The sequence below is a fragment of the Bos mutus genome, chromosome 28 (genome assembly GCF_027580195.1).
Source record: "Bos mutus isolate GX-2022 chromosome 28, NWIPB_WYAK_1.1, whole genome shotgun sequence".
Lineage (NCBI taxonomy): Eukaryota > Metazoa > Chordata > Mammalia > Artiodactyla > Bovidae > Bos > Bos mutus.
Window position 1 is genome coordinate 41613982 of NC_091644.1, and position 22588 is coordinate 41636569.

At 42.0% G+C, this 22588-nt stretch overlaps 1 protein-coding gene across 3 annotated transcripts in view; it reads right to left on the reverse strand.

Moving 5' to 3' along the window:
- The window catches only part of GNPAT (glyceronephosphate O-acyltransferase), a 40663-nt gene that overhangs the window by 8304 nt on the left and 9771 nt on the right, over positions 1–22588 (reverse strand). Inside the window, exons 1-10 of one of the 3 annotated variants that reach the window (XM_070364853.1) lie at positions 20440–20482; positions 19650–19752; positions 12601–12777; positions 10302–10431; positions 6613–6740; positions 6225–6300; positions 5808–5959; positions 5559–5689; positions 3927–4150; positions 465–707 (exon numbers count right to left, since the gene is read on the reverse strand). In XM_070364853.1, the coding sequence (XP_070220954.1) occupies positions 465–707; positions 3927–4150; positions 5559–5689; positions 5808–5959; positions 6225–6300; positions 6613–6740; positions 10302–10431; positions 12601–12711 (1195 nt within the window). In that variant the 5' untranslated portion in view covers positions 12712–12777; positions 19650–19752; positions 20440–20482. Of the gene's footprint in view, positions 1–464; positions 708–3926; positions 4151–5558; positions 5690–5807; positions 5960–6224; positions 6301–6612; positions 6741–10301; positions 10432–12600; positions 12778–19649; positions 19753–20439; positions 20623–22588 lie in introns of those variants that run through there. The other 2 variants (XM_005891164.3, XM_005891165.3) reach the window with 2 other exon arrangements.

Genomic DNA, 22588 nt, shown 5'->3' on the forward strand with positions numbered 1-22588 from the left:
TGTGAAAAACACGGCTCCACTTGTTGTTATACTCCTCGGTGCGACCAGCACGCTCCTGTATATGAGCACTCACACACCGCTGGGACTGTTCACCCACCCCGTCTGCTTCTGTCGGCTGAGGGAAGTGACATCAGAGAAAGCGCATCAGACCAGGCAATGGAGAGCTGTGCTCTCGTCCCATACCCTCAAGTAGTCAGAAATTTCTAGGCCTAGTGTTCCTCATTTATAAAAGGAGATGTTTAGATTAGATCATTTTTTTAGGTCCTTTGCAATTCCCGAGTTTTAGGCAGTTAGTCATGTATTTAGGAGGAAAACCTGACTAATTCTGAGTACAGGCCCTTCCCTTGCTGGGGTGTGGGCTGCACACACGTGGCACGGCATTTAAAGCTTCAAACGTTGCTCCCTACATGGGACTGAATGGCCAGGTCTCTTCCAGAATTCAAGACCATGGTACCAAAAGTTACCTTTCCTGAACCCAGGTGTCATCTGCAATGCCATAGCGACTAAGGACGGACGGACAAAAATGTTGAGCAGTTGGTTCCTGTATGCCAAGCACATGAGGAGGGTGATATGCTGGAAAATGAGTCCATCCACCAGTTCCGAGTCTCCGCACTCCATTTTCAGAATCACCCGGTCTTTGACGAGGCTGACGATGTTGGAATGCAGAAGAATGCTGGACTGGATAACTGCTTCAGCAGGTTCATTATCTACATAGGCAAGGACAATTCATTCAGGGAAATGGCAAAGAAACGGGCTGGGTCACTGCTGGGGGTCTTACCCCTAGTATGAATTAACGCTAGTGAAATGACACATTTACTGTGAAGTACAGGTACTGGTTTTAGACCCCACCAAATGAGGTAATGATACTACATGGGAAGGATATTTTAAAAGCAGTATATCATAAATCAACTCTTTTTAAGGACATATAACATACTTTTTCATCTACCCCAAATCTGTTAGCCATTCTGAAATGCACATCAACTCCCATTTTGAAAGCCAACACTTTCTCAGGAATCACATTTTTGTAATATCAAGTTACATGACAAGAAAATCACATATGTGAATCTAAGAATACTAAGACAAGAATACATGCTAGGGACTTCCCTGGGGAGGGGAGGGGGGTCCAGTGATTAAGAACATGCCTTCTAATGGGTGGTTCTACCCTTCTAACGTGGGTTCAACCCTGGTCAGGGAACTAAAATTCCACATACTACACGTCAGTTAAGCCTGCAGCCTCAACTAAGACCCAATGCAGCCAAAAATAAATAAATTAAATTTTTTTTTTTTTTTAAAGAAGATATGCGACACACCTAAATTCCAAGATGGCAAGAATATCACTTTACAACTTTGGAGGTAAACCAAAGGGCAACCCGAAAAGGCACCCTCCAAGCTTCACATCTCCCTGAGTACAAAGGGACACCAAGGAGACTTTTCTGGTTTTCCTGTATCAAAGGTAACTGAAGAAGTAGGTTCATAACAATTTCTGGTACGTCAGCACCCGACACTCCACCGGCCAAGAGATAGCTGAGGAGTTAGAATTATAAGCATGATAAAAGAGATGGGAGTATTTAACAATATTCTTAATAAGGGAACTCATTTTATTCTTACCCTGAGACAAAGAGCTGGCTGCTGCTGCTGCTAAGTCGCTTCAGTCGTGTCCGACTCTGTGCCACCCCATAGACGGAAGCCCACCAGCCTCCCCCGTCCCTGGGATTCTCCAGGCAAGAACACTGGAGTGGGTTGCCATTTCCTTCTCCAATGCATGAAAGTGAAAAGTGAAAGTGAAGTTGCTCAGTCATGTCTGACTCTTAGCGACCCCATGGACTGCAGCCCACCAGGCTCCTCCGTCCATGGGAGTTTCCAGGCAAGAGTACTGGAGTGGGGTGCCACTGCCTTCTCCGAAGAGCTGGCTGACAGGTGTGTAAAGGAGACACGCTGCTCAAGCGGGACAACAGGTTCTGAATGCTTCATGGAAGGGTCAAGTGGGAGGCGAAGTTTTTCCTTCCAGACTCAATCACATTCACTCTGGACTAATCTGCCTTGTCTCAGGTTGTTCATGTAATGATACAGTGCGTGACACTATATATACAATACAATACGATTTATTTTACATATATAATATAATAATATGCATATCATAGCCTAGGCATGAGAATGCTTAAGAATATGAAATAATCTGGGTAAAAAAGCAAAAAAGGAACCAAATATACACACCACGTTCTAAATTAGAAACTGTGTTTGATCATTTCTGGTACCTGACTTCTGGAACTTACCAACCGACTCTCACTTTGTATTAATGACAACTACAGCTGTCATGGTGGCTGCACAGATACTTTTAGCTATGGATTAGCCACATATTTATCCCCTCTGGAAAAAGCAAAACACCTCAGAAAGACAGGTGCCTCCATTTTCATATGTTTCTGGGTATTCCTCTTTCACAACTTTACGCCTTATATTACAATCAACATGTCCTGTGCCTCCTATCAGACCATTACAATACTGGGAAGAGATGTATGATTTATCCTTACTTCCCTACTGGTGATCAACACTCGGCTGACCAGCACTCCTGTGAGTAATGCCTCCAGGCCTCTGTCAGCCACGCTGCCCTCTGCGGCTGCCTGGCTCTGCTGCCTGAGTGCTCATCTCTGAATGGCAGTCTTCCTGCTTGTCTCCCTGACTCCAGTCCCTCCCCACCGTGGTCCATCTTTAAACTGAAATCTGGCTACTTCCCAAGGCCAATCCGCCATACTTCCCTGCCTAAATCCACGGCTGCATTCTGTGACCTCCAACTCTAGTCCAGACTCCAAGATAGCAGGCCTCTGGGATCCAGCCTTTGTCCACATGTCCATCTCCATCACTCCTTCCCCAAAGCCAGTGCTCTAACGTCACCCGTCACCAGCGGGTCAAGAGACGCCCAGTGCTGTCGCCCCCTCACTGCGTGTTCCTACTCCCTGCATTAGCCATGCTCCTCCCCAGCTGTCTTCCTGAAGGGCTCCTAGTGCCCTTCAAGGCTGGTTTACAAGTCACACCTTGCTGAGTGTGGGCCCTTTCCCACGCACTATTCTCAGTAACCTCAGCAGTCTGTCCATAGCTCTCTGTCTTTATGTCAACGAATGACTAGTTTACACGTCACCAACCACCCTGCCTTCTATCCAGAACAGGGTTTACATCTTGTTCATCTTTGTACCCCTGGTACTCCCCAGGTTTAATGAGTGAACAGTCAGTAAGTATCTGACTATATATAATTGTATGGTCTTAAAAAGACTGCATTCTGGGACTTCCCTAGAGGTCCAGTGGTTAAAACTCTACGCTTCCAATGTAGGGGCGTAGGTTTGATCCTCGGTTGGGGAACTAAGATCCTGTATGTTATGGGTGTGCCCCCCTCAAAAGATTGCATTTTCAATTGCAGTCTCTACAATTTTAAATCAAAGAGATTGAAAGTAACTTAAGCTAACTACTGTCATATATATTCCAAACTCTGAGCATAGTACTCACAACTCCAATGAGGTTTTCAAAGCTGTTATTATCAGAGAATTGTATACAGTTCTGCAAGACTAGCCCTTTAATCCTTACAATCCAGTAAGGCAAAGGGTTGCAAATATGTGATAAAAAGAGGTCGGTGTAGCGGGAAGAATATGTGGAGTACGAAGAGTCATAATTTATTCCCCACTCCACTGGATACAAAGGAGGGTGTTCTAGTCCTCTATCTACTTGGAGTCTCACAGTGAGACATGACATATAGACAATTATTCTCAAGTAATCAACAAGCTATGGTCAATGTCCTATAGTATAAAAACAGACTAAGCTTTCTTTCTCTGAGCAATGCTTTGCTCAAAGTCCGATATGGGTTTTTTTCATGTTTAGCTTTCCAAATTTAATAAATAAAAAAAGCAAGCATTCTCACCACATATGTCCCACATACGTACCAGGCCAAGTAAGAAACCCCCCGAAGGCCTGGGTTAAGCCTTTCAGCCATAAAGTTTTTTCCAACAGGGCATCAAAGTCCATGGATGGCCGGTTCTGAAGCAGGACAGCAACTATTAGCGGCCACGGGCTCAGGACCAGGTTTTGAATTTGGAGAAGCTGCATTTTATAGGCAACTTCGGTCACAAAGGTGTGCATCTCCTCTGACTGTTTCTGAGGAATATATCTAAAAGGAAGAATACAGAACAAGCAATCACAGTTCTGCTACTGAGACAACGTGAGAGGAGAAGGGAACGGGAGAAGACAGACCCTTTAGAGGATTCTCATGCTTTATGCCAACTGAATTCTCTCAGGTCACATTGAAAAAATATACCTGCACTTTACTAAAGTGTGATCTGTCTGTTCACCTTGAGAGCATGCTCTTGACAGGTGATTAAAAATACTCAAGCTAACAGGGTTCTATTATCCCTGATTTCAGGCAAAACAACACTTCTGCTGCTCTGTAAGTGGGACAGATCACTTCTTTTGTGAAAACTGATGCCTCCTCCACTGGACTGAACTACTATGCCTCGTTCAAATCCATAGTCTTTTGAACGTGTCTCTTGTAGAACACACCAATCAGGTTATGACAGGTATATGTTCTGTTGACAACTGCTCATGTCTGCATTGCTAGGCTGTACAGTGGGCCTGACTGCCACACCGTCCTTCTGAGAAGTTTCAGGGCACCTGCCCGGTGTTGCCAGGGTCCTCACCTTACACTCCTCATGCCTGGATCACTAAACACTGCACTGCATGATATCAGGAACCCACTCAGCTGGTTGGACCGTGGCTATGCATATGACCTGACAGCAGTCACATAATAACCCACAAAATAATGTGAAAGCTGTAGCCAATGAGAACTCCCTGGTAATGGATACAATTGGCCAATTTGAGACTGAAAGAGTGAAGCTTGTGGCCACAAAAATCTAACTATCTGCTTCTGATAGCTAATGAAGCTGGAGCTGCTGTGGGACCACTGGCACTGCAGATAAATTATGAACGATGCTGCAGTCACGTGAGGCCTGGCTGAGCAGGTGGTCTGTCTCCTTTACTCCCGCAGGTGTACTTCTCTGCATTAAGAAAACCCCCAAATGTGCGTTTGCAGCTGCATCCTGAGAGAACCTAACATGTTTCCTTGCCCATAAAACTATAACCTTCTTGAGAACAGGGACTCACTCGCATTCACTATTACTAAACAGTCCTTTCCAGGATCAAAAATAAATACTCTGGCTGGCCTACCAAAAGTGCTCAACAATTCCCACACACGTGCTTGTTAACACACTTTTCTCGTTTGTGCTTTTAAGTTTGTAGGTTACTGGGGAGGGAGCCTGGGGAGAGGGAATCAGAAGAAACATCTGTCACTTTGAGAGCAGGCAATGGCGTCTTGTGTTTGTTTTAGCACTGTCTGGCTTGGCACGTTTAATATGCACAATGCAGCTAACTGTCTGGAAAACACATTAATTGAAGCTTTCTCTTCTTATCATCTCAGAAAAGCGAGTTTCAGTTCTGCAAGTGGTCAACTCGAGAATTACAATTTACACTTTTAGATTTTTGTCCTTGTTTCTATGTCAGTTAGGAAAACACAGGCCTTGCACCTGGGAACCAAGTTATACGGGCTCCGCCCCATCCTCCCAGCGGCCAGAGATCGAAGCGACACAGGGTCTCCAAAGTACACATGAATGTTTCCAAACTTCTCAGAGAGGATTCTCCTGGCTTTCAACAATCCCTATGAATGTCACAACAGGGGGGAAAAATAGGAATAAATACAGAAATTAGTTGACATATAAACTAGCATTTTCTATAAATTCCAGTAAAGTCAAGCTTGGCTATCAAGCTTTACGTACAGTTGTAGATTCTTTTGGCTTAGGAACCCCTAGAAGCTCATATGCATACAGAGTTTCTTCCAATATCCTATCGTAACTGATGCTGATTGGAACAAGGTAGGTATCAAAAACTTCTCTTTTAAAAAATGGTTCCATCACAATATTTAGAAGACCTGTAAACACAGGGAGAAAGAGCTTTTCATACATATTGAAAAGGAGAGCAAACAAGGGCATGGAAAGATACTAAGAGTATACATTATATACCAAGCCCATAAATACAATATAGACAGTTGCACTTATAAAGAAACACTTGTACTTATAAGGTAAAGAATATCTTGAAAAAAAAAAAAAAGTGTCATGTTCTATTAAGCAGCTATGATAGCACCACACCTGAAGTCTTTGGGTTTGCATTTTTCCTTCAATCTGTAAGGAACCTACCAAATTTTGGAGTCAATGTCTTGGCAGAGCGGCTTCTTGTCCCTTCGAGGAAAAATTCAACAGGAGCATAACCATTCTTTAAAGAGAAAACACAAACAAACAAAACAAAACACAAAACCCGTTGCCTACTCTCAAAGTGATAAATGCTTCTTTTGATTCCTTTTCCCGAGTTCCCTCCCCAGCCCTCTGAGCAAACACTGCTCACAGTGAAACTTAAACAAGGGAGCCACGCAGAGTAAACAGATTGCTGAGGTTACACACATTCCTCAAGGGGAAAGAAACAGCTAAGTGGTCCACTCGGAAGTTAAGAATTTAAATAAGACCTTACAGCAAACGTCAGTGAAAAGAAAGCACAGCTTGAAAGTACTGGGTAGTTATCTGCATTTACCCGTAACATGGTTTTCACATATTCGGAGAACACGGCCCAGTAGAGCTTATTGCCACCAAAGGTGCGCCGCATGAAGAAAGCCCCCGACATCCGCAGCAGCTCACCAACCATCTTCATTCCCAGGAAGTCTACCAAAGAAAGGCTGGTTAATATTTATCCACAGAGTGCAACTTCCTATAAATACCTCAAGTCAAATTCTATTAAGACAGGTTTTATGTATGTAAGACACTCCTTATCTTAAGAAGAAACATGTAATGGGATTATGGGAAAGAACGGCCTCGGTGGGCAGGTGCTGGTAAGGGGGTTACCTTGTGCACCCTCCTTCCCATGCACCTCTGCTTTTACAACCAGACCAGCAAGAGACAGGGGCAGCAGCCTCAACTGTGGCATCATGCCAACCTTTTTAGTCAGTACTGCTGCTGACCTCAAGACGTGAGTGCTCAGTTGTTTGTGTCCAACTCTTTAAGACCCTATGGACTGTAGCTGGCCAGGTTCCTCTATCCATGGGATTCTCCAGGAAAGAATATTGGAGTGGGATGCCATGCCCTCCTCCAGGGGATCAAACCGGCATCTCCTGCATTGGCAGGCAGATTCTTTACCCACTGAGCCACCTGGGAAGCCTGGCCCTGACGACAGATCAACACATCCTTCATGCTCTGGACAAGCAGGCCAAACTCACTCACTCTCTCCTTTCCTTTTTACCCATCAGGTAAAAATATTGATATTCTTTTAGAAGCACAGATTAGAAAAGAAAATTCAACAATGAAAAGAAAGAGTTCACTATCAGTTTTTAAAAAGTTCTTTTCATTTTATCCTAATTTTCAAATAACTTTTTCACATGTCTATATAGATGGAAATGCTTTTAAAGTGCTTAGGTTCCTGGCAGTTTTAATTTTACTGTTAGTGCTCAGTTGTGTCTGACTCTTTGCGACCTCATGGACTGTAGCTCACCAGGCTCCTCTGTCCACGGAATTTTCCAGGCAAGAATACTGGAGTGGGTTGCCATTTCCTCTTCCAGGGGATCATCCCGGCCCAGGGATCAAACTCATATCTCTTTAGTCCCCTACTTTGGCAGGCAGATTATTGACCACTGTGCCACCTGGGTTTATTAACAAAGGTGTTGATTAAATCCAGGTGGCTCAGATGGTAAAGAATCTGCCTGCAATGCAGGAGACCCAGGTTTGATCCCTGGGTTGGGAAGATCCCCTGGAGAAGGAAATGGCAAATCACCCCTCCAGTATTTGTCTGGAGAATCCTAGAGACAGAGAAGCCTGGTGGGCTACAGTCCATGGGGTCACAAAGGGTCAGACATGACTGAGCACGCGCATACATGGTTGAATCCCAGCTTTCCTGGCTACCTATAAGGGAGATAAAAAACAATTTCTTCACCTTGGTAATCCTACTTCTTGGAATCAATTCTACAGAAATAAAAGCACTAATATGAAAATAAACTGAAGAGTTGTTTGTTACAGCAAAACTACTACATTATGATACATACACACTGCTGAATATTATGTAGCAATAAAAATCTTAGACATGAAGTTAGAATCTTACCAGAAAAGTCACACCACATACAAAGATTAAACCAAAACACATCAAGGACCTAAATACAAAACCTAAGTCTATAGAACTTTTAGAAGAAAATATAGGGAGAAAGCTTTATAACATTGGATTTGACAATGATTTCTTGGATATGAGACCAAAAGCACAGAAAATAAAAGAAACAACAGACAAACTGGACTACAGTTGTCCTTGGGTTGGGAGAAGTCCGTGGGGGACTGGTTCTGGGACTCTTTGTGGGTACCAAAACACTTGGATGTTCAAATCCCTTATATAAAAGGGCAGAGTATTTGCATACAACCTAGCACACCTTAGTACACTTTAAATCAGCTCCAGATTACTTATAATTCTTAATACAACTGCTTGTAAATAGTTGCAAGTATACTGTAAATGCTATGCAAATAGTTCCCTGTGGATGGCAAGTTCAATTATTGCTTTTTGGAACTTTCTGGAGTTTTTATTCCAAATATTTTTGATCTATGGCTGGTTAAATCCATGGATACAGAACTTGTGGATACAGACCACTGACTGTAAATCAAAATGAAAAACTTCCATTCATCAAAGGATACAATCAACAGAGTGAAAAGGGATAAAATATTTACAATCACATATCTGATACAGAATATATAAAAAATTCCTACAACTCATCAACAAAGAAAACAAACAATCCAAAAGACTTAAAATACTCCTCTGAAGAGGATATAGAACTGGCCAACAAGCATATGAAAAGATGCTTAACATAACTAATCACCAGGGAAATACAAATACTCATGACGAGATATCACTTCAAACCCATTATGAAGACTATTATTAACAACAAAAGAAAAAAATCTAAAAAACCAGAAAATAATCAGTGTTGGTTGGATGTGGAGAAAGTGAACCTGCATGCACTGCTGGGGTGCAGCCACTACAGAAAACAAAACGGCAGTTCCTCAAAAAATTAAAAATAAAATTACCATCTAACCCAGCAATTCTACTTCTGGGTACATATCTGGAAGAACTGAAAGCAGAGCCTCAAAGAGGTATTTATCCATCTACACTCACTGCAGCACCATTCACAACAGCCACAAAGTGGAAGCATCCCGAGTCTCCAGGGATAGATGAATGAGTAAACCAAATCCGGTCTATACAAACAGTGAAGGGCAGGGAAGCGTGGCATGCCGCAGGCCCTGGGGCTGCGAAGAGGTGGACACGACTTAGCAACCGCATAACAATACACTGGGTATTATTTAGCCTTAAAAAAAAAAAGAAAATTCTGACGGATACTACAATACGGATGAACCTCGAGAACACTATGCTGTGTGAAACAGGCTGGCAAGAGAAGGACAAATCCTGTGTAATTCCACTTGCAGAAGGTAGTGCATAGTCAAATTTGTACAGATAGAAAGCATTAACAGAACAGTGGCTGCCAGGGGATGCAGGGAGAATAGAATGAGAGGTTAAGTGTTAAATGAAGACAGAATTTCATTTTTGCAAGATGAGAATACTTCAGTGGATAGACTGTAGTACCACAGTGTGAACTTTATGTCACTGAAGTGTGCACTGAAAAATGATGAAGATGGCAAATTTTATGCTTTATGCATTTTAACACAATTGAAAAATAGTAAAAAGAGTTTAGACCTTTTTTTTTTTTTTAGATTTAAAATATTTATTTTACGGCTGTACTGCATGGCATGTGGGATCTTAGTTCCCTGACCAGGGACTGAACCTGCATCCCTGCATTAGAAATGTGAAGTCTTAATCAACAGATCGCCATGAAGTCCCTTCAGATTTTTAAAAATTTTTTTACTTTTTAAAAAAAGTTTAGATCTATTTATTGACCTATAGAGATAGTCACCAATGCACCATCGGGGGGAAAAAAAAAACCACCAGTAGGGGAGTATACTCTCCTTTTTCAACCTAAACCAAAAGCCCTACGTGCACATACGCTTGCTTATGTCTGCCCAGGCCAGTAGAGCACAACACGGAGGACTCAATCCAACCATTACACCTGGAACCAGAAGGAAGGAGGGACAGGCTATTATATTTTCATCATTTTCTTCAACTTCCTTGGACTTGTTAAAATTGTTCCAGTGAACACTTTAATTTTTATAAGAACAAAAAAAAGAAAGTAGAAGACCGAAGCATACCCATTCCTGCTGCTATGACCGGCACGGGTAAGTCATAGTTGTACAAAAGGAAAGACAACATCAGAAAGTCGATGTAGCTCCGATGACTGGGCAGCAGGACAACTGGATGCTCCTGGATGGCTCGCTGGAGCTTTAAGACAAAGGTTACACTTGGAACACTTTCAGCTTTCACGCTTATTAAAACTGTACCTTATATCAGAAAGTGGAAGAATGTGCTACCGGGAGAACACTAACAATGTTTTTCTGCCTCTCTGACCACATACACAAAACTTATTTCTGAGTTCTAGCTAAATAATCTCACATAATGCAAGAATATTAAAAATTTAAAATTTACAGATCATAATAATAGTAATGGTGATGATCACTAACATACATTAGTTGAGCAGCAATTAAGCATTTTACATGCATTGTTTGATATTACACACATAAATTTGTAAATAAGGCCTAAGCCTTATTCAGCTTCCTTGGTTGTGACATAGTCATGCCACTAATGTTCACGGGGAACTGGGAACAAATCTGAAGTCAGATTGAGTTAAGAAGTCAACAGTTAGTTGTTGTACTAGACTGACTGGTGGTTTGTAGGAAGAGAGAGCAAGAAATTCTCTCTCAGAGATTTAAAAAAAAATTACACATTGTTAGGACCAAGAAAAGGAATGGTACTTTTCTATTTATACACTGGACTCAGGGGAGAGTGGATGCCCGGTAGTAGGGCACCCCACTCCAGTACTCTTGCCTGGAAAATCCCATGGATGGAGGAGCCTGGTAGGCTGCAGTCCATGGGGTCGCTAAGAGTCAGACACGACTGAGCGACTTCACTTTCACTTTTCACTTTCACGCATTGGAGAAGGAAATGGCAACCCACTCCAGTGTTCTTGCCTGGAGAATCCCAGGGACGGCGGAGCCTGATGGGCTGCCATCTATGGGGTCGCACAGAGTCGGACACGACTGAAGTGACTTAGCAGCAGCAGCAGCAGGGACAAATGCAAATGAACTTCCCAATACATTTCTCAGGCTAGCAACCTCAAAAATACCCAATGTGTCAACATACAGTCTGTTCTTCTGAAATCTAAGTACACAATCAACTGAGGTAAGGTAGTTTGTTATCAGTTAGGATCTAGCCAGCAACATCCCCTGCCCCAGCACTGTACCAAACACCCTCCCGCAGAGATCCAAATAGTAAGTCAGCAATTTAGAAATTAGTCACAGGAGGAAAAAGAAGAAATACTTGGAAGCAAAGTAGATGACTGAATAAAAACACAGCATTAAAAGGCATGAGCAGGAAGTCCAATGAAGGTAAGAGCTTTCAAGTAAATTAAAAAATGTATTAAAAAATAAATAGATAAAATAATCTTCATAGAGAAAGCTCTTGTTCCCAGAAAAAAAGTATTAAATGACAGGAGTGATGCAATTAGAAAAACCAGCATTTGGCAATCATAAGAGTAATAACTGGATTCAAGCAAAAATCATCAGTGGGTATAAAGACTAACAGAGGAAAGTATGATGAAAAACAGGAACCTGAAGCACTCCCCAAGACGTGTATTCATTACAAGGGGACAGAGAGTAACTGAGTGGAGAAACATGGCAGAGCGAGGTGACCAACTGGTGAGCGTGAACATTACCAGGAACAAGCACACAGAGGCCACGTGCTTGCAGGCTGACACACGGAGGACGCGGCCTTAGCCTGCGTGAGAAAGCAGCTCCAATCCAGATCAAGGGGCAGCGGGAAACACCTGGTCTGTTTCTTCAAAAGTAGTTTCATGAAACACAAACAAAGACTAAGGAATTGGTCTAGATTAAAATTCCAAAGAGATATGGAAGCTGACTGTGACATATGACATAGGGCTTTCCTTGCCTGTATGTGACAGAGCTGGGACAGCTGGTGAAACATGAAAAAGATCTGTATTACCAGCGTTGTGTCCATGTTAATTTGCTTATTTTGATAATTATACCACAAGAGAATGTCTTTGTTTACAGGAAAAACACGCCAGAAAGGTGTGTGAGTAACAAGAAAATGTTGTAGAACCTCGGAGAAACATACACAGAAACTCTCTTACTACTCAGTGAACATCTGACGTTAGCCTAGTCTGTCAAGTCTGTGAGTAAGTCGGTTTGTCTGAAGCCTGCAGGTCTGAAGGGAAGAGGGAGAAACACCCATCAGAGAGGCAGAGCTGCTTTCTGCTCAGGCTGGATGCCACTTGATAACCAGGAGCTGCTCATCCAGTGCAAAGTGGGACGCCTCTGAGTTGAAGAAACTGTGAGGGGTTGAAGAAGAGATTGTTTTTTAACAAGCAATACTCACTTTCTGAATCCCTTCTTCATTTACACGCACTTTTGAGAAAATCTGTTTAAATATTTTACTCAGGGCAAAGGCAAAAAACCGAATGGCTCCTAGACGCAGCTTGTGGCTCATTTCATCCAGGATCTCACAGGCTTCCTCTCGGAGGACCTCGACAGGTTGAAGGGATTCCTTGGAAAGCTAAAAGGGAAAGCAGGGATAAATTTCTGGGGAGGAAAAAAAAAAGTCCAAATTCTTTTTGCTCAAATCAGCAGGACCAGTTCCAAACGGACTAATGTTATATAACTCACAAATGGCATGTTTTCTTCCTAATTTAAATGGATATGATTTAAGCTTATATCCAAATTCTCTAAGTTGCTGCTCAAAATCTAGTGTCTGAGAGCATATACTTTGAGAGTTACTTTCAGTAGATTATTGTATCTCTTCATCTAATTGCTTAGTGCTATTACAAGGTAACAACATACAAGGTGAAAATATAAGATTCTATTGAAATAACCACTCACTGCATCAGATATGCAGGACACTGGTACAAAAATCTCTGAACTATCAAAGGATAACTAGTGAAATTCATGACCTCACAATGGAATGCTCTTCATTCATATGGCATGCCACATCTTTCTGTACAGAGAACAAAATGCTGGCTGTGTGCTGGGACTGTCAAGTGCCTGGAGACGAACAAGTCACAGCTTCTACCCTCAAAGAAGCCTAATCTGTTCCTTTAACTTCTCCCTAAAAAAGCACTTTGAAAAAGACTGAAATCTATGTAATAAATTATATTTGTTCTTACTAAAAGAGAATGCTCTTAAAGACAAGGATGGGATGTTAGAACCCCAATCTCCCCAGTTACATGCAATGAAGGAGTTTCACTTTTTGAAAAAACTGAGGTGAATTTAACACACAAATTGCCATATCAAAGGAAATAAGTCAGTGGCATTTAGTACTTTCACAAGTGTATAATTATCCTCTACTTCGGAGAAGGCAATGGCACCCCACTCCAGTACTTTTGCCTGGAAAATCCCATGGATGGAGGAGCCTGGTAGGCTGCAGTCCATGGGGTCGCTGGGAGTTGGACATGACTGAGCGACTTCGCTTTCACTTTTCACTTTCATGCACTGGAGAGGGAAATGGCAACCCACTCCAGTGTTCTTGCCTGGAGAATCCCAGGGACGGGGGAGCCTGGTGGCTGCCGTCTATGGGGTCACACAGAGTCGGACACGACTGAAGTGACTTAGCATAGCATAGCATAGCTCCATATCTCAGCTTTTCTCTAACATTTTAAGATTTTTTTTAAATGTGTACCATTTTTAAAGTCTTCATCAATTTGTTACAATATTACTTTTGTTTTATGTTCTGGTTTTTGGCTGTGAGGCATATGGGATCTTAAGCCCTCAACCAGGGATCGTAGCCCCTGCACTGGATGGCAAAGTCTTAAGCACTGGATCACCAGCAAGTCCCTGTATCTGAGTTTTTGAGGAGCCAGTTCAACAGGCCCAAGACTGTGGGACCAAGATAAATTGCTTCCTCTTAACTGGCACTCCCTTATTTTACTCAGAGCTTATCCTTACACTATATCCTTATACTCAGAAAAGTGATGAAGCAAGAAAGGTTCAGTGATATGATCAGAACACAACCAACACTGAATATAAACAGGCCGGAGACTGAATGAACAGGAGGTGGGAAAGTGAAGACAGTGGCCACAGAGTGAATAACTGAAAAGTCTGAATGAGGAGAATAGAGAGGACAACAGTTACAGTAAAAATGTTTCCAAACTTGGAAAAGCCTTAGCCCTGTTTCTTGTCTTTATATCATCATTGCATTTAAAAAACTATGATAAAATATAATACCATGAAATTTACCATTTTAACTATTTTTAAGTGTAAAGTTTGGTGGCATTGGACCTGTTGTCAGATTAAGGGAAGAATCAACAGAGAAAGAAAGGCTGAAGATAGAGACAGGGAGAGGCTTCTGCTAGAAGTCTCAGAAGAGATTAACGTGTGCTCATCTTGGCCCGGAACACAGAGGCCTTGTCACCGAGCCCAGACTAAAGCACACATGGAGAGGGTGCAGATAGAGACACACCTCAAGATAAGGAACAGGAATTTGAGGAAAATAATTTCTAATCTTTTTCATTATTCCAAAGTAAAAATATGATTGTTTGCTAATGGCAAGAAGGGTAGAGTCTAATAAGAGCTTAAGGTTTGGCAGATTTAGGGGACGGGAAGGGACTGATGTAAGAAGGGATCTCAAGTCTGGAGATCACTGATGTGCACGACTCTGCCCATCCACCCAGGAGCAGCCCGGTACCTGGTGACATGAGAGAGCTACACTGACACAGATCCTGGGCAGTCTGGAAGGCAGACTGGGGTACATGAGAATTAAAGTTACTGGTGACATAATTAAGCACGTAATCCTAGGAAAGGCTAATGAGGACGAGAGGACAGAAAGGCAGAATTAGAAAAAGGGAAAAAGGAGGACTCAAGGATTTGGTGGGAGTGGATTTCAGGAAATGAGCCTAGGAAAGGGACTACACTTGGAAAACTATCAAGATAGTTCAGACCAGAGACAGAAGAGCCCCAAAGGTGATAATGGGTGCTGAAGAGAAGGGTAAGGGCAGTGTGACGCTCAGTTTTAGGCAAAAGAATGGGTAGTAGGGCCATCCTCTGAATAGAGGATGCAGACCGGGGACACTGCAGGGGTTAAAAAGGTAGATATACTGATTTTGAGGTATTTGTGAGACACAGAACTTAGATATCCAGCAGGGAATAGGGCTGTCGGAGATAAAATTCTGAATGCCAATAATATAGCCAAGGGTAGAGATATCGTTTGGATATCATCAGACTATAGATGAAAACTGAAATGATGAGAATGGATAAAATCGATCAGGGAGACTATAGACAGGAAGAGAAAGAGGTTGTTAAGATTCAATTCTGAGAAACATTGGCAGATGTAAAAACACATAAAATAGATTAACAAGGAAGATGTAAGAAGAGAACCATTTGTGTGATGTCACAGACGTCCAGGTAAGACAGCCTGAAGAAGAGTGTCCAACGACAGGGACACAGCAATAACTGACCAAGTGGGGACTAAGTGGGTCCCTGGGATCGGGTTACTTAGAGACTCACAGTAACTTTTACTGGATGAATTTCAGCAAATGAACTTCTGAAACTGGGATGTGAGGAGGGCATCTGGTCCCATCACTTCATGGCAAATAGATGGGGAAACAATGGAAACAGTGACAGACTTTATTTTGGGGGGCTCCAAAATCACTGCAGATGGTGACTGAAGCCATGAAATTAAAAGACGCTTGCTCCTTGGGAGAAAAGTTATGACCAACCTAGACAGCATATTAAAAAGCAGAGACATTACTTTCAGTGACAAAGGTCTGTTTAGTCAAAGCTATGGTTTTTCCAGTAGTCATGTATGCATATGAGAGTTGGACTATAAAGAAAGCTGAGCACCAAAGAATTGATGCTTTTGAACTGTGGTGTTGGAGAAGACTCTTGTGAGTCCCTGCAAGGAGATCCAACCTTGCAAGGACTGCAAGGAGATCCAACCAGTCAGTCCTAAAGGAAATCAATCCTGAATATTCATTGGAAGGACTGATGCTGAAGCTGAAACTCCAGTACTTTGGCCACCTAAAGCAAAGAACCAACTCATTGGAAAAGACCCTGATGCTGAGAAAAATTGATGGCAGGAAGAGAAGGGGACAACAGAGGATGAGATGGTTAGATGGCATTACCAACCCGACGGACATGAGTTTGAGTAAGCTCCGGGAGTTGGTGATGGACAGGGAAGCCCGGCATGCCTCAGTCCATGAGGTCACAAAGAGTCAGACACAACTGAGCGACTGAACTGAACTGAAGAGGGCAGCCTATACTTCTAAGGAGTCAGGATAAGAAGGGAAAGAGAAATGGAGATTTAAAAGAAAGAATACAAGGCCAGGAGGGGACCTTCCTCCAGATAGGAAATGTACATGCCAGTTTGAGCCAGCAAAGAAAGCTGGGAGCAGGCAAGACAAGACACCTGGAGACAGGAAGGATGTGAATAGATGAAGAACACAAGTTAACAGGCTTGTTGTTCAGGAGGAATGACTTCTTGAAGGCACTGGAGGAAACCAGAGGAGCAGAGAATGACCTGCTCTCTTATTCTGTGCAGCTGTGCTTCTTATTTGCCCAACAGATATGCCATCCCGACAGAGCCCTCTTCCTGGAAACCTAAAAGAAGCTAGTCTTCCAACTGCTTGTGCCCAGTGTGGCCCCTCTTCAGTCTATTCTACATCTCACAAACCTGAATGGTCTCTTAAATGCAGACATAATCACTTCATGCTACCGCACTCTGTGAGATAAAGGGAGCCTGAGGTGGAGAAGTGGCAGCAGAGATGGAAAGAAAAGAGACAAGTGCTATTTTTAGGAGAGCACCTCACTGTTCGGAGAGCACATCAGCAGCTCTCAGTGACTGACAGAGTATGAGAGGAAAGAAAGAAGTGGAAGATGGCATCCAGAGTTTTGGTTTGCGCAACTAACACATGGTGGGGAGCATTCTTGGAGACAGGGTAATCTGGGGTGGGGATGGGTGGGAGCATATCCATGGCATGAGGGTGAGGTGGATCAAAGACTTTGATTTATACATCTTGAATACGAGGTGCTTTTGGAACTTCCAAGAGGATATCCAATAAACTACAAAAATACACATATGAAACTCCAGAGAGATCTGGGCTGAAGCAATAGATACTAATTATCTATATTATTTATAATATACTATTTTTATATAGTAATATTATAATCAAGATTGCTGGGAAAAATATCAATAACCTCAGATACACAGATGACACCACCCTTTTGGCAGAAAGAAAAGAAAAACTAAAGAGCTCTTGATGAAAGTGAAAGAGCAGAGTGAAAAAGTAGGCTTAAAACTCAACATTCAGAAAACTAAGATCATAGCATCAGGTCCCATCACTTCATGACAAATAGATGGGGAAACAATGGAAACAGTGACAGACTTTATTTTGGGGGGCTCCAAAATCACTGCAGATGGTGACTGAAGCCATGAAATTAAAAGATGCTTGCTTCTTGGAAGAAAAGCCATGACCAACTTCGACAGCATATTAAAAAGCAGAGACATTACTTTCAGTGACAAAGGTCTGTTTAGTCAAAGCTATGGTTTTTCCAGTAGTCATGTATGGCTGGGAGAGTTGGACTATAAAGAAAGCTGAGTACCGAAGAATTGATACTTTTGAACTGTGGTGTTGGAGAAGACTCTTGTGGTCCCTTGGACTGCAAGGAGATTCAACCAGTCAGTCCTAAAGGAAATCAGTCCTGAATATTCATTGGAACGATTGATGCTGAAGCTGAAGCTCCAATACTTTGGCCACCTGGTGCGAAGAACTGACTCACTGGAAAAGACCCTGATGCTAGGAAAGATAGAAGGCAGGAGGAGAAGGGGACGACAGAGGATGATATGGCTGGATGGCATCACTGACGCAACAGACATGAGTTTGAGTAAGCTCCGGAAGTTGGTGATGGACAGGGAAGCCTGGCATGCTGCAGTCCATGGGGTCGCAAAGAGTCGGACACGACTGAGCAACTAAACTGAACTGAACTGAATATTATAATATGGAGACATTAGTATAAGGAAGGTACTTAAAATTCTGGCAATAAATAAAACTGTCCAGTGAGTGAGTAGAATAAGAAGGGGAGAAAACAAAATCTTGAGGAACAGCAGTATTTAAAGAGATAGGTTAAAAAAAAAAAGAAGCCTGTAAAGACAACTGAGGAATAATAAAACAGATGCGGTGGGTAAGCGGAAGAGTATGGTGTCATGGAAAGAAAGAGAAAGCATGTGCCAAAAGTTAGCCAGGATTTGAACTAGGTTGATTTTAGTCACAAGGAAGGAAGTCATTCACAGCCTTGGGAAGAACTACTACAAGGGGTTGGAAGCCACTCCATGAAGGGTGAGAAAGTAGGGCAAGAGGCATAGAAACCAGCCAACTTCTTCAAAGGGGAGAGAAGTGGGAAAGGAAGGGAGGGGTACTAAGGAGAAAAGGAACGTGGTCAAAGGGGGTCTATTTAAGCTGGAAGAGCAGTGAGCATATTAAACGCTGATGGTAAAGAGCTGATAAAGAGGAAGAAGCTGAGACATCTGACTGGACAGGCAAGAGAGCCAAGTCCCTGAGGAGGAGGAGGAGGAGGAGGAGGAGGAGGAGGGATCCAGAGTGAAGGAGTAGGGTAGGGACTAAACTCAAACAGAAGGGGCTCCATTTAAGAAAATGATGTATATTAGGTGCAGGTAAATTAGAAGCCTGATCACAGCCAAGTTCAAAGAGTTCTCACATAATGGCTTAAATTTTCTTTGTGAAGTAGGAAGAAAAGTCATCTGTCGCGAGTATGTGGAGATAGATTTGGAGGTTCAAGGAGAATGGGGCAATTAAAAAGTGCCATTTAGGAGAAAGGGAGGAGACAAAGAAAAGAGAAGAACGCCTGGGTCCTAACCTAGACCAATTAGGCCAGAATCCCTATGGATGGGATCAAAGTATTTTTTTTCCATTAACTCAAGAAGTATTTATTGAACGTGCACTATGTGCTAGGTACCATATAGCAATTTAAAAAAGAGAAAGAGACAAAAAAATTCTTGCCTTCACAGAGTTTACATACGTGTGGAAAACTGTGTTTAACTTCTGCAGAAGTTCTCCAGGTGATTCTCACAAAGAGTCAGTATTGAGAACAATTGTCTTTATCTTCTAACAGATGAGGAAACCTGACTTCACTTACGTGAAGTGAGAGAAGATTAATAATTTCCCCAAGACAGATCACGCTAGATGAAAACAATATGATTAACAGCATAGGTCCTAAGTCTAAATCAGAGGAAAACAGACAGCAAAAAATAGATAATAAAGAGTTTTCCTAAGAATTCCCTGGCAGATCAGTGGTTAGGACTCTGTGGTTTCACTGCCATAGGCCCAGGTTCAATACCTTGGTCAGAGAATTAAGATTTCGCAAGCTATGTGGTGTAGCCAAAAAAAAAAAAATTAAGAATTTTCCATAAACCTGACTCACCTCCACTTAAATGTCAAAGAAGCAGGATCTCTCCATGAACATCAGGGTGTAGAAGCTCACTACCACGTGAAGGGCCGCCACAGTGAAGCTCCGATTGCGCCAGCTAGGACATCGACCTGGACAGCTCAAGTGACGCGTCCAGAGCAGGAGCACAGCCTCTCTCTCCAGCCCTCTTCTCACCCCTCCTCTAAGCCCCTAACTCATGAATGGCTCCATCAGCCTTGATTCTGCCTTCCCTTCACTTCATTCACCCAAATGTGAGATGTAGGTACAGGGACTTTTCAAGGCTCCCTGAATAATTTTGATGTGCCACGAGGTTTGAAAACCACAAGAAAGAAGTTATTTGTTCTGCTAGAACACTCTTCTTCATCCATTTCACATGGCAAGTCCCTACACATCTTTCGAGCCTCATTTAAAAAATAACTTCTCTTACTCCCTGCACAAAATTAATTGCCCTCACGCTTAATTAACGTCCTGTACACTGGCCTCCCACTGGCATGTCTTGTGTATGTATTTCACTGTAACTGACTGCACACCGGTCATCATTTCCTATGAGACTAAACACTCAGGAGGTCAAGGACTCTGCTCAACTAGCTCACTATTAGACACAATGTCTAGCAAAGAGGCTAGCATGCATTATAGGTAAAAAAATATTGGATGAATGTGCTGAATATAGTGAAATCCAAAAAGATACATTAAAAATAGCAAAATAAATTCACAGAATCAAGAAGAGAAAGAAACTTGTACACAATGAATGAATCTGGCTATGGCTGAAGATGGACTCACTTACCTGTTTAATGACATAATGAATCTCTTCAGAATTGAGAACACTACATTTAATATCACTTGGCTTACAAGGAGTAATTCCCTTATAGACAAGAGGTGTGTAGCATTTCATTGCAAACTTCAAGTCACTGACATGCCTCCTCTCCTCTAAAACATCTTCAAACTCATCCCACTTTTTGAGCTCTTTCTGTAGACAAGGCAAAGGAAAGAAAGTCATGCACATGCTGTAAAATAAGTTAAGACAGGTTAGGAACTACATTGGTAAGGTTTCATCTTTGTCAAAATTTTTATTCTGACATAGAGTAAGAACAGAATGCCCTGGAGAAGGAAATGGCAACTCACTCCAGTATTCTTGCCTGGGACATCCCATGGACAGGGGAGCCTGGCTGCAGTTCATGGAGTTGAAAGAGTTCGAAACAATTTAGTGACTAAACTGTTACCACCACCACCCTCACCACCATATGTATCTGAGAAAATTCCATACATGAAATGAGTGGGTCTAAATAAATTTTTGCCTAAAAAAGAAAAGCAAAAAAAAGAACAGGGTGTTCTGATTAGATTTTCACATAGTAAGAAAAAAAAATGTAGCTATTATTAGGATCAATGAATTGATATTAAACTGTAATATTTTATTTTTGATTGCTATCTTTATACAGCCAGTGTCCCTATGCCAAAGTTAACAGGTACAGTCACAGTGGGGCACTAAGGTCTAAAGCAAATCTGATCTATTTCACAGGTTTCATCCATCACCCTTGTTTTGTCTGCCTCTTTTAGTTGTTTAAAAAATTTTTCATTTAAAATTTGGCTGTGCCAGGCTTTACTTGCAGCATGCAAACTCAGTTGTGGCATGTGGAATCTAGTTCCCTGACCAGGGATCCAACCTGGGCCCCCTGCATTGGGAGCGCAGAGTCCTAGCCACTGGACTACCGGGGAAGTCCCTTCACTTAGTCTTAAAAATTAAATCAGAGCATACATTAGAAAGTTACCATTGTGTCAAATAAATTAAGAGTACAAGGGCGCAAACTCAAGACACAAGTGCTCCCATATAAGCTCTCTGGGGCAGTTCATATTTTGTTGTACTAATTTCTTATCTCCTTTCAACCACTGCAAATCAGCTTCTAGCCAACCCACCCCCGAAACTGCTTGTTATTAGGCTTCTAAATCGTTAAATGACTTCTAAATTGTTAATTCTTAAAAGTTTGTTTTTCTGATGATAAAATAGTAGTAACAGTCAGTACAGCTAACATGCATCACTGCTTCTTAAGTGTCAGGCAGTGTTCTAAGAACTTTACCTCCAAGAAGGGGCAGTCCTCACAACAACCCTGTAAGGGAGTCAGCAGCACTACCCCGTTCCACAGCGGGGAGCCTGAGGCACAGAGAAGTGAAGTCACTTAGCCAGGGCTCCACAGCTCTCCAAGGGCAGAGACAGGACTCAAGCTTGAGCCTTATCTAGGCACAGACCTTGTTTCTAACCACTATCCTACACTACTCAGCATGTTAATTATGGAAAATTTGGAAACACAGAAACACACAAGCAAAGACAAACTGCCCACTACTCTTAACTTTTACTCAAACTACTCTCAACTTTTACTACTAGTTTCCTTATTTGTTTCATTCATAGATAAAAAAGTACATATTTTTAAATTTAAAGCACAGACCATACCAAATATGGTTTATCTTGGTTTAAACCAAATATGGTTTACCTTATCAACTGTATTCTGAGTACTTCCTTACATTATTAATAAATATTGTTTTAAAATATTTTAGGGGCTGCATAATCACCTTTATATTCCTTAATTTCTTAATATATTTTGTTCTAATTACCAAAGTGATACATGTTCATTATAAAAATTCAGAGGATACAAAAAAGCACAAAGAAAACTAAAATCGACACCCAATAAGCCAGATACTATTTCAGCGAATGCTTGTCTCTATGCCTGTGGACTTGGTCTCTTCCTCAATCACACACATATTTTTGTCACCTGATTTTTAAAAACTTAATGTTAAAAACACTCTTCCATGTCAATTTAAGTTTCTCCCATATAACTTCAAATGCCGGACGTTTGCACTATTTTTCATTCCTTGCTACTATAAAAGGTGTAACAAACACTAATATTTCTTTCCAATCTAACGACTAGACCTGGCCTCTTTCC